This window comes from Budorcas taxicolor, chromosome 6 (assembly GCF_023091745.1).
Source record: "Budorcas taxicolor isolate Tak-1 chromosome 6, Takin1.1, whole genome shotgun sequence".
Classification (NCBI taxonomy): domain Eukaryota; kingdom Metazoa; phylum Chordata; class Mammalia; order Artiodactyla; family Bovidae; genus Budorcas; species Budorcas taxicolor.
The window spans coordinates 59,064,365-59,077,567 of record NC_068915.1 but is presented as its reverse complement, the minus strand read 5'-3'; the positions used below and the strand labels follow the sequence as shown (position 1 = coordinate 59,077,567).

Genomic DNA, 13,203 nt, shown 5'->3' with positions numbered 1-13,203 from the left:
TAATATATTGGCTTTAGATTTTTTTTTCATCGAGAAAACAAAAACATTAGTTGATCAGAACGCATGTTCCCTAGATTCTTATTATTAGTACTGTTTTTAAAAAAAATAATTGGATTTATTTCTTTATTGACTGTGCTGGGTCTCTGTTGATGCCAGGGATTTTCTAGTTGGGACGAGCGAGGGCTCCTCTCTAGTTGAGATGCATGAGTACTCAGTAGTTGTGGTTCCCAGGATCTAGAGCACAGGCTCAATAGTTGTGGTGCATAGGCTTAGTTACTCCGTGGCAGGTGGGGTGTTTCCAGACCAGGGTTCGCATGTTTCCTGCATTGGCAGGCAGATTCTTTAGCCACCAGGGAAACCCAGTTGTTGCTCATTTGCTAAGTCATGTCCAACTCTTTGAGACTCCATGGAAGACCAGTGCCATTTCTATTATCTGAAATTTGAAACTCTTTTTCCTGAGACTTCAGTGCTTTAAATTAAATATAGTGTGTTCCACAGATACAGAAAACTTGTGATTACCAAAGGGGAGAGGGAAGGGAGGAGGGGCAAAATAGAGATATAGAATTAACAGATATAAACCATATGAAGTAGATAAGCAACAAAATTATCCTGTATAGCACAGGGAATTATACCCATCATCTTGTAACAACCTGTAATGGACCATAATCTACAAAAGTACTGAGTTACTATAACATAGACCTGAAACTAACACAATATTATAAATTCAGTTCAGTTCAGTCGCTCAGTCGTGTCCGACTCTTTGCGACCCCGTGAATCGCAGCACGCCAGGCCTCCCTGTCCATCACCATCTCCCGGAGTTCACTCAGACTCATGTCCATCGAGTCCGTGATGCCATCCAGCCATCTCATCCTCGGTAGTCCCCTTCTCCTCCTGCCCCCAATCCCTCCCAGTATCAGGGTCTTTTCCAATGAGTCAGCTCTTCGCATGAAGTGACCAAAGTACTGGGGTTTCAGCTTTAGCATCATTCCTTCCAAAGAAATCCCAGGGTTGATCTCCTTCAGAATGGACTGGGTGAATCTCCTTGCAGTCCAAGGGACTCTCAAAAGTCTTCTCCAACACCACAGTTAAAAAGCGTCAATTCTTTGGCGCTCAGCCTTCTTCACAGTCCAACTCTCACATCCATACATGACCACAGGAAAAACCATAGCCTTGACTAGACGGACCTTAGTTGGCAAAGTAATATCTCTGCTTTTGAATATACTGTCTAGGTTGGTCATAACTTTTCTTCCAAGGAGTAAGCGTCTTTTCATTTCATGGCTGCAATCACCATCTGCAGTGATTTTGGAGCCCAAAAAAATAAAGTCTGATACTATTTCCACTGTTTCCCCATCTATTTCCCATGAAGTGATGGGACCGGATGCCATGATCTTCGTTTTTTGAATGTTGAGCATTAAGCCAACTTTTTCAATCTCCTCTTTCACTTTCATCAAGAGGCTTTTTAGTTCCTCTTCACTTTCTGCCATAAGGGTGGTGTCATCTGCATATCTGAGGTTATTGATATTTCTCCCAGCAATCTTGATTCCAGCTTGTGCTTCTTCCAGTCCAGCATTTCTCATGATGTACTCTGCATATAAGTTAAATAAGCAGGGTGACAATATACAGCCTTGACGTACTCCTTTTCCTATTTGGAACCAGTCTGTTGTTCCATGTCCAGTTCTAACTGTTTTGCTTCCTGACCTGCATACAGATTTCTCAAGAGGCAGGTTAGGTGGTCTGGTATTCCCATCTCTTTCAGAATTTTCCACAGTTTATTGTGATCCACACAGTGAAAGGCTTTGGCATAGTCAATAAAGCAGAAATAGATGTTTTTCTGGAACTCTCTTGCTTTTTCCATGATCCAGCAGATGTTGGCAATTTGATCTCTGGTTCCTCTGCCTTTTGTAAAACCAGCTTGAACATCAGGGAGTTCACAGTTCACGTATTGCTGAAGCCTGGCTTGGAGAATTTTGAGCATTACTTGCTTATTTATTTATTTTTTATTTAAGTATAGTTAATTTATAATAAATAAACTATAATAAATAAATTAATTAACTATACTTAAATAAAAAATAAATAACAGCCAAATACCCAAAATAAAAGTAATAGCCACAGAAGAAGTGAATCAGTGATCTCACTTTGCCATGTTATACTTTTTTTTTTGAAAAATTAAAAGTTAAATTCCTCCAAAAAAACACAGTAGTAGTCTACACTGATATTAAATCCAATTGGGATATATACTTAGAGAAAAAGAATTAAGATCTAAGATGATTTTTTTCCATGTCTTACTTGTTTTTTCTTGCTAACCTACCAAAAAAATCAAAAGTCTTTCTTGTTGTTTCATACTTTTATTTCATAAAATTTTTCTTCTTTAAAACTCTTTAAATAGAATCTAAAAGATTTGAAAGTCTATCTAGCACGGCTGCCCATTTGAAACAATGTTTGAGTTCTCAGAACTCTAACAGCCCATCATTGTATTGGCTTTATGTAAAGTTGTAATTATTTGGTCTTCATAGTCTTATTTTTATCTCATTTTTAATATGTCTACTCCAGAAAATTAGATGATGATAAGCTAAGCAGCTATTTCAGTTCTGTACTAGTTAGTGTAGCTTGCAAAGAAATGGAGCCTTTCAATAAAACCCAGCTGACTTTGGAGGTTAAAAACATGGCACTGCTACTTTAAAATTCTAGAAGGAATCTTCTTGTAACAAGAAGATTCTTGTTTTAACAAGTAGAATGGTTTTCCTCTTTGCAAGTAAATGACTTTAGGCTTATAATTTTCATGTATATTTCTTAGACATTAGTTGTTAAAAGGCACCTACTGAAGGAATTTATAAATCAGAAGAAAATAGATTATTTCCGTAGCATTGTGTATTTAAAAAAAAAATTGGGGGAAAAAATTAGGAAAATGAGCCATGTCCCCCAATTATCCATTTTCAAATATATGTTAGGCCTTTGTTCCAAAATGGGACAAAATTTATTTCTTTATTTTGTGTTGTAAAACTATTCCTACACATTTCCTTGGCCGTATTGAAGGTGTGAATGTTAGGTGAAATGTCAAATAGGAAGAATTGTGAAAGAAGAAGAACAAGTGACAAGTTTAACCAGAGTTCATGGTGTTTTATGAATTCCTTTACTGAGTAGCTTATACATATTGTTACCAGTTGTGATTTTGCACTGACCATTGACTATGCCAAAGCCTTTGACTGTGTCGATCACAATAAACTGTGGAGAAACCTGCCTCTTGAGAAATCTGTATGCAGGTCAGGAAGCAACAGTTAGAACTGGACATGGAACAACAGACTGGTTCTAAATCAGGACAGGAGTACATCAAGGCTTTATATTGTCACCCTGCTTATTTAACTTATATGCAGAGTACATCAGGAGAAACGCTGGACTGGAAGAAACACAAGCTGGAATCAAGATTACTGGGAGAAATATCAATAACCTCAGATATGCAGATGATACCACGCTTATGGCAGAAAGTGAAGAGGAACTAAAAAGCCCCTTGATGAAAGTGAAAGAGGAGAGTGAAAAAGTTGGCTTAAAGCTCAACATTCAGAAAATGAAGATCATGGCATCTGGTCCCATCACTTCATGGGAAATAGATAGGGAAACAGTAGAAACAGTGTCAGACTTTATTTTGGGGGGCTCCAAAATCACTGCAGATGGTGATTGCAGCCATGAAATGAAAAGACGCTTACTCCTTGGAAGAAAAGCTATGACCAACCTAGATAGCATATTCAAAAGCAGAGACATTACTTTGCCGACTAAGGTCCGTCTAGTCAAGGTTATGGTTTTTCCTGTGGTCATGTATGGATGTGAGAGTTGGACTGTGAAGAAGGCTGAGTGCCAAAGAATTGATGCATTTGACCTGTGGTGTTGGAGAAGTCTCTTGAGAGTCCCTTGGACTGCAAGGAGATCCAACCAGCTCTTTCTGAAGGAGATCAGCCCTGGGATTTCTCTGGAAGGAATGATGCTAAAGCTGAAACTCCAGTACTTTGGTCACCTCATGCGAAGAGTTGACTCATTGGAAAAGACCCTGATACTGGGAGGGATTGGGGGCAGGAGGAGAAGGGAACTACCGAGGATGAGATGGCTGGATGGCATCACTGACTCGATGGAAGTGGGTCTGAGTGAACTCCGGGAGATGGTGATAGGGAGGCCTGGCGTATGGGATCACAAAGAGTCGGACACGACCGAGCGACTGAACTGAACTGATCTTGGACAAGGCAGAGAAATATTTTATTTCCGGAGAAACTTTAGATACCTTTGCAATCAACTTCCTCCTTAAATCTGTATCCTATAATTCAGTTAAAATATGCAACCAGGCTTTCCTAGTGGCTCAGTGGTGAAGAGCCCACCTGCCAGTGTGGGGGACGCAGGTTCAATCCCTGGTCCAGGAGGCCCCCACATGCTGTGGAGCAGCCAGTCCAGGTGCCACAACTATTGAGCCTGTGCTGTGGAGCCCAGGAGCTGGGACTGCTTCAGCCTGCAAGCCCTGGAGCCTGTGCTCTGCAGGGGAGGCCACTGCTGTGAGAGGCCCAGGCGCCCCAACTGGAGAGTGGCTTCCACTTGCAGTGAAGACCCACCACAACCAAAACTAAATAAAATTAAAAGAAAAAGAATATTTCTTTAGAAAAATAAATAAAATATACAAGTAGATATTTGTTTTCAATGATACTATTAATTTTATGGTATTGATTTTTCTTTGTATATACCAAATTTTCATATTAGAGAGACTCTTGGTGATTTATGTTTAAGTCCTCGTCACTGATAGAGAAATGATAAATCATATGTATTATCATATTTAATCAGCTCTTTTGAATGCACAGCTTCCTTGAGAGTCATTCCATCCTCACTCCACTTACTCTGAGACTCACTGGATTAGAGAAATTTTTTTTTTTTACTTTGCCCTGAGGCTTGTGTCCTATCATTTTGCCTTTTCATACTGTTCGTGAGGTTCTCAGAGATAATCACAATCGTGTGATCACTCACTTAGAGCCAGACATCCTGGAATGCAAAGTCAAGTGGGCCTTAGGAAGAATCACTATGAACAAAGCCAGTGGAGGTGATAGAATTCCAGTTGAGCTATTTAAAATTCTAAAAGATGATGCTATAAAAGTGCTGCACTCAATAAGCCAGCAAATTTGGAAAACTCAGCAGTGGCCACAGGACTGGAAGAGGTCAGTTTTCATTCCAATCCCAAAGAAAGGCAATGCCAAAGAATGCTCAAACTACCGCACAATTGCACTCATCTCACACACTAACAAAGTAATGCTTGAAATTCTCCAAGACAGGGTTCAACAGTACATGAACCATGAACTTCCAGGTATACAAGCTGGATTTAGAAAAGGCAGAGGAACCAGAGATCAAATTGCCAACATCTGTTGGAGCATCGAAAAAGCAAGAGAGTTCCAGAAAAACATCTACTTCTGCTTTATTGACTATGCCAAAGCCTTTGACTGTGTGGATCACCACAAACTGTGGAAAATTCTGAAAGAGATGGGAATACTAGACCACCTAACCTGCCTCTTGAGAAATCTGTATGCAGATCAGGAAGCAACAGTTAGAACTGGACATGGAACAACAGACTGGTTCTAAGTCAGGAAAGGAGTACATCAAGGCTGTATATTGTCACCCTGCTTATTTAACTTATATGCAGAGTACATCAGGAGAAACGCTGGACTGGAAGAAACACAAGCTGGAATCAAGATTACTGGGAGAAATATCAATAACCTCAGATATGCAGGTAACACCACCCTTATGGCAGAAAGTGAAGAAGAACTAAAGAGCCTCTTGATGAAAGTGAAAGAGGAGAGTGAAAATGTTGACTTAAAGCTCAACATTCAAAAAACGAAGATCATGGCATCTGGTCCCATCACTTCATGGGAAATAGATGGGGAAACAGTGGAAACAGTGACAGATTTTATTTTTGGGGACTCCAAAATCACTGCAGATGGTGACTACAGGCATGAAATTAAAAGACGCTTGCTCCTTGGAAGAAAAGTTATGACCAACCTAGACAGCTTATTCAAAAGCAGAGACATTACTTTGCCAACAAAGGTCCGTCTAGTCAAGGCTGTGGTTTTTCCAGTAGTCATGTATGGATGTAAGAGCTGAACTATAAAGAAAGCTGAGTGCCAAAGAATTGATGCTTTTGAACTGTGGTGTTGGAGAAGTCTCTTGAGAGTCCCTTGGACTGCATGGAGATCCAATCAGTCCATCCTAAAGGAGATCAGTACTGAATATTCATTGGAAAGACTAATGCTGAAGCTGAAACTCCAATACTTTGGCCACTTGATGTGAAGAACTGACTCATTGGAATAGACCCTGATGCTGGGAAAGATTGAAGGCAGGAGGAAAAGGGGATGACAGAGGATGAGATGGTTGGATGGCATCACTGACTCAATGGACATGAGTCTGAGTGAACTCTGGGAGTTGGTGATGGACAGGGAGGCCTGGCATACTGCAGTCCAGGGGGTCACAAAGAGTTGGGTACGACTGAGCAACTGAACTGACTGACTACTGAGGCTTGTGTGATCCAACCAGGGATTCGATCCAGGCCCTCAGCACTGAGAGCTCAGAATCCTAACCCCTAGACCACCTAGGGAATTCCCAAGGGAAATATTTAGAAAGAAAAATGATCAGACTTGACTGTTGATTATATAAAAGGATGAAGGAGAGGAACGAATCTAGAATGATATTCAGGAATTCAGGGCTGGGGAATTCCCTGGTGGTCCAGTGATTTAGGTCTTGGCACCTTCACAGCCGAGGCCTGGGTGCAGTCCTTGGTTGGAGAACTAAGATTCCACATGCCACAAGGCATGGCCAAAAAGAAAAAAAAAGAATTCAAGTCTGAAGAGGTAAAGTTAAGATTATCCAGGTATTAAAAAAAATATGCAGGCAGCAGTAAAATCAGAGTAGGTTAGCTCTCTCAGGAAGGACCTATAGTGAGAACAGAACATGAGTCAAGGGCAGAACCCTGGAAAATACCAATGTTTGATGGTGGGTGGAGGAAGAAATGCCTTAGGGAAGCTATGAAGAATAGTTTGGAGAAGGTGAACTAAAACCCAGAAGAGTTTTAGTGGTGCAAACTCCATAAAGAATATGTCTTGATTATGAGTGACTAACACAGGGGCCAGTACTCAGTCACTACTTGACAAGTATTTGCAGAGTGAATAAGCTGTCAGTTATGACAGATACAGCAGGAGTAAGAGATGAGACATATTCTTGAAATTCAATATTATGGAGGCCATTGCAGGTTTTACAAGAACAATTACAAGTGGTAGGAGATTGGAGAAGTAAGAGTGTAGAAAAGGAATGACTCTTAAAAAGTTTAGTAAGGAAATAAAGGTGGTGGTCACTGGAGAGGGACATGGGGTAAAGACGATTTTTTTTTAAATTTATATTTTTTTCCTATGGTTGATAAAGAATCAAGCATGTTAATAAACTAAGGTAGACAAATCAGATAGAGAAGGAAAGGTCAAAATTATAAGAAGAAAGAAGCTAACTGATGGAATTAAAGTCTAGAAAAATAGCAAAGATGATGAGGTCAAAAGCACAAGAAAAGGAATTGGCCTTGAAAGTCCCCTTCTCAGAAATTGGAAGGAAGTAAACAAGGATGGGGCTTCTCAGGTGTTTCAGTGGTAAAGAATCCACCTGCCAGTTCAAGAGACTAGGGTTTGATCTCTGGGTTGGGAAGATGTCCTGGAAGAGAAAATGGCAACCCACTCCAATATGCTTGCCAGGAAAATCCCGTGGACAGAAGAGCCTGGCAGACTACAGTCAATGGGGTCAGACAGGACTGAGCACACAGGCATGCAAATAAGAATGGATAAAGGTACTGTTTTGTTGGTGGGAACAGGAAATAAAAGTGACTGGAACATTGGTCAATCTCAGTTGTTGGAACGTGGGAGGTACAATCCTCTGAAGAACCTGTAGTGTAGGTTGGAGCAGTAATCTCAGAATGAGAGGACAAGTAAAAATATTACCAAGCTACATTGAAAAACTCAGCTAAGTGTATTTAGGGTTCACAGAGTTGTGCTCATTGTGATTTTTTTCCCTGGTGGTCCAGTGGTTAATGTTATAAGTTTATATTTTATGGGTCAAAACTATATTAATAAAATTAGGCATTTTTACTGTCTAAGAAGGAAATAGTAATGACCATCAGATGAAACTTGGTAATAAGGTATTCATGTTTTTACTCAGAGAACAGAATAGTAGATTCTGTTAATATTTAACAATGAAAACTTTTTGTGTTACCATATTTATTAAATAGTTATTACTTTAATGTTAATTTTGTTCACTTAAAAAAGCCAATTAATAACTACTTCTAAAAAAACCAAACTGGATAATTTGCTTTGCTTTTTCTGAATAAAACAAAAGCTAATTTTAACCTGTGAAAGAATCTGAGTTCTTCCATTAAAAAGTACCATATAAATTCGAAATACTAATTATGATAATTACATAATGAACCTAATAAGAGGTAGAACCTATATTATAAACTGCTTCTGCATTTGTTTTGGATATCTACAAACATCCCATTGATTTTAATGGAATAATGTAGCTATTCATGTTGAAGTCTTATTAAGACTTATTATAAATTCTGCATTGCTCTGAGTTTAGGTTACTTTAATTTAAATACCGGAAGATTATATATAGGATTGAATTAAATCTCTGTAAAATAACCCTTTACTCTAATTTTCTAGAACCTAGTCAAAATAAGGAAACAGTTGCTATAACTGGTGACACCAGGGACTTCCCTGGCTATCCAAGGGTTAAGACTCCACACTTCCGCTGCAGGAGGCAAGGGCTTGATCCTGGTCAGGAAACTAAGATCCTGCATGCCATTCAGACAAAAAAAGAGAAATTTCTTGAACTGAATAAAAATGAAAATATAACATATCAACTTAAAAAATTATATGGGAAAGTAACAATTTTTTTGATAGACATGTTTCTTATAATAGGACTTAGAAAAGTTATAAATTTACGCATGTGTAAATATTTATCAACTATTTCACAACTAGTCTGAATGGTCTGTGTTCTACGACCTGGATTCATGGGAGTAAACCTGCATTCATAATGACGATGCAAAATCAAATGTTTGCTTGAAATCACAAAAGACTTTGACTTTCCTGATCATTATGTGATACTTGGTGTTAACTGTTAACTCTTATGAAATAGTCTGGAACATGGTCAACAATGAAACGCATTAAGTTGATCTGCTGCTTTAATTGTTCAAGTTCAGTTTTGCTTTGTTTTTTTTTTACGTTACATAATGTACATTAGATGGCCTTTGGTACCAGTTTGATCTTTGAGTTTTCTACAGAGGTGTTATTTGAGAGCAAATCTAGACCTTTAAATTACAACATGACCTTTCCCTGAATGAATGCAATTCTATACTACTGGGTTATCTCATCTGGCTGGTAAAATTTATGTGCAACTTCGTTTCTTTTCTCTTTTTAGCCAGGACTGAAAGAAGTGGTAGAGTCCTGTCGAGGGAAAAATTTATTTTTTTCTACCAATATTGATGATGCCATTAAGGAAGCTGATCTTGTGTTTATTTCTGTAAGTATTTTCCTTTGCTGTGTGAGTTAATGTATTCTTGTCTGTATAGAAGTTTCATTGTAGTTTAATAATAAATCCAGTGGCATTAAGCCATAGCATTACTTAGTATAAAGTTGTCCAGTTGAATTTTGATGCTTACTAATTTTATCCAACAAGTCACCAAACTCTATGATCATCTGATCATTTCAGATCATTGAGAAAATTCTAGCCTGAGATCTAGAATTAGGAAGTGTTGATAACTTGTGAGCACACATGAGCACATAGGGTGATAGTATATGTATTTCGATGTTTCTTGGTTCCCCTGCTTGGTGTAGGTACGGTAAAAAGAATCAGGTAAAGTTTGCTGCAACTGTACAACCATCTCCTATCTAGATGAATTTATATTCCAAAAATCATTTTAAATTAAGTATTTAGAACTTGGCATATCTTGATTAGGTTGCTAGGCTAGTCCATAAATAACTTCAGTTCATAATAGAACTTAACTGTTGTACCTTTGTAATTAAAAAAAGTAGAATCAGTGCTTGGGAATACACTCTGGTAATCCAATATGTGAACCAAGGTAGCTTTTTTTCTTGCTGTTTTGGTGACTCAAATATTCTGTGTGTGATGGTATAGTTATCACCAGGTGGTAGCTGAGCTAGGGTGTTATATGACTTAAGACCTTTATAGCCTTATGGAGTAAGGGGAAAGCCAGTGGTGTGAGCTTGGACTGGGTTCCATGAGATAAAGAAAACACCAGGGGCGTCCATAGAGTAGAGATGGTGTTGAATTGATTATGTGTATCAAGGCAAAAGCAGTACTGTGAAGAAATATGAACTCCAGGAGAAAGTAGTAATGAAACCCTTGGTGAAACTGTGCTATGAATTCAGTCTTTTTAAAAATTACTTCAGAGGAACTGGTGCCAGTTTTGTGACTCACCTATCCTTTGTCTGCTCAAGCTTGTAGAAGGTTAGGGTAGAGGCATAGAAAAGGAGAAATTATTTGGGAGTATCTAGATGCTTGGAGAAAATCAAGAAGTTACCTTAGTCCCAACATTTGGATAACCACAACCTAGAATGGGAATAGGGGACTTTTCTGTAAGAAAAAGAAATATTTTTTTTTAAAGAATCTATTCTTAAGGCAATAGAGTTCACCTTAGTGTGTTCTGGCAAAGACAGCTGATTATACACTGCCTGAGCTCCTTTGACTCCCTTGAATCTTTCCAAGCTATTGCTTTGTGTGCCTGTTAGAGTTATTTTTGTGGAATGACTCCTACCTAGCTTCCATTTTTCTCGGCATCAGTTTTTTTTTTTTCAAATTGTGCTTGTTGTATACTTTTCATTATGAAAAATAGCAAACTTATGCAAAAGATGGACCAACGATATAATGAACCCCTACGTAACCATTCTCCATTGTCAACAGTCATCATGGTCATTCGTGTTTTTTGTCTTTATAATTTTTTTGGCTGCTCCTCGGGGTATGTGGGATCTTAGTTCCCCCAACCAAGGATCAAACCCACACCCCCTGCAGTGGAAGAATGGAGTCTTGACCACTGGACCACCAGGGAAGTCCCCAATCTTCTTTTATACTTCTCTCCCATCCTAGATTACCCAAATTATTTTTAGGCAAATTCCAGGTAGGAATAGTTTTATGCTATGGAATCAGTTTTCAGTGGTTATCTTTAGAGCTCCTTTACCTGGGGAAACCATCTGATCATCCCACATCTCCAGCATGGCTCACATTGTCTTATCAGTCGTCTTCGCCCTTCTGTGTGCCACCGTACCCTGACTTCCATACCTAAGTCTTTTCCTAAGTTGTTCCATGCATATAAACAAAATTTCCTCATGCTTCTCACACCTCATCTAAATCTTCATGTTTTGATTTGTTTTGGTTTCACTCTTTTATTTGGTCTCCCATTAAGCCATAAGCTTGTCAAGAGAAGAAAATTGGTGCTACATACTGGTTCAAAAATTATTCCTATATAGAAGTTTGGACTTCTCAGAGTATTTTCACTTTTATGTGAATGTTTTGAAACTCATGAGTTAGATTTTAGAGAATGTGTTATTCTCATTTTCCAGTGAGGTCATTGAGACAAAGGCAGCCATACTTCCCCACGGTTACATGATACAGCTACGCCAAAACTAAATGCCTGGACTCTGAACTCATGGTTTCTTTTTCTTTCTATATGATAGTCTTTGTCTGCATAGTATTCTGTATCCTGGAGGTGCTAGATAATTTCTAGTTCTAAATAGCCAAGAAAGCATTTGTGAATGACACTGCAGACATTTATAAAAACTTATTGATATAGGTCTATAAAAAAAGGAGAGTACAAGGAGTTTTAAGTTTAGTTTTAAAGACTAGGATAATATGTATACATATAATCAGGAGAAGAAGTAAGAGAACTTACATTTCATTTCAGTCCATGAACTCCTTTTGGAGCCTCCTTCATCTTTATATCTCCAGTCTTAGCTTAGTGAAGTGAAAGTGAAAGTCACTCAGTCGTGTCCGACTCTTTGTGACCCCATGGACTATACAGTTCATGGAATTCTCCAGGCTAGAATACTGGAGTGGGTATCCTTTCCCTTCTCCGGGGGATCTTCCCAACGCAAGGATTGAACCCAGGTCTCCCATATTGCAAGAGGATTCTTTACCAGCTGAGCCACAAGAGAAGCCCAAGAATACTGGAGTGGGTAGCCTATCCCTTCTGTAGTGGATCTTCCTGACCCAGGAATCAAACTGGGGTCTCCTGCATTGCAGGTGGATTCTTTACCAACTGAGCTATGAGGGAAGCCCAGATGAGCTATGTGGGAAGCCTAGTCTTAGCTTAGACCCTGCCTATCCTGCTATCCTGACTCTGACACATATATAGTAGCTTCTCAATAGAAATGTAGAAATGTAATGAGTGAGTTCTCCAGGTACTTCAAGCTGTTCCCTAAGGTATTATATTTATAAAATGTATTATTTCCATGGAATTAATAGAGGGTGAAACCAAGCCTACTGATGCTGTTAACTTCCCACTTGACTAGTCAGTTGATGGTCCAGGGTGTATCTTGATATAAGTGAACATTTCACAGATACTTTGTTCTTAATTCCGTATACTTTCATCAGGTGAACACACCAACCAAAACCTATGGAATGGGAAAAGGCCGTGCAGCAGATCTGAAGTATATTGAAGCTTGTGCTAGACGCATTGTGCAAAACTCACACGGGTACAAAATTGTGACTGAGAAAAGCACAGTCCCAGTGCGGGCAGCAGAAAGTATTCGTCGAATATTTGATGCAAACACAAAACCCAACTTGAATTTACAGGTATGAAAAAGGAAGCATTAGAATCTGGCCTTCTCATGTAAATATCAGTGCTTTGAGTTGTCCATAATTAATTCTAGCTTAAAACTTTCCTTTGCATTGGGATTTTAGGTGCTGTCCAACCCTGAGTTCTTGGCAGAAGGAACAGCCATTAAGGACCTGAAGAACCCAGACAGAGTACTGATTGGAGGGGATGAAACCCCAGAAGGCCAGAGAGCTGTGCAAGCACTGTGTGCTGTGTATGAGCACTGGGTTCCCAGAGAAAAGATCCTCACCACTAATACTTGGTCTTCAGAACTTTCCAAACTGGTTAGTATGTAACACTCAACTCTCTATTAAATTTAAGCCAAG

The 13,203-nt window shown here is 39.0% G+C and overlaps 1 protein-coding gene across 2 annotated transcripts in view; it reads left to right on the top strand.

The window, feature by feature from the left end:
• The window catches only part of UGDH (UDP-glucose 6-dehydrogenase), a 32,803-nt gene that overhangs the window by 10,701 nt on the left and 8,899 nt on the right, over positions 1 to 13,203 (top strand). For both annotated transcript variants that reach the window (XM_052642086.1, XM_052642085.1), the window contains exons 3-5: positions 9,466 to 9,567; positions 12,655 to 12,855; positions 12,964 to 13,161. In XM_052642086.1, coding sequence (XP_052498046.1) covers positions 9,466 to 9,567; positions 12,655 to 12,855; positions 12,964 to 13,161 — 501 coding nt within the window. The remainder of the gene's footprint in view (positions 1 to 9,465; positions 9,568 to 12,654; positions 12,856 to 12,963; positions 13,162 to 13,203) is intronic.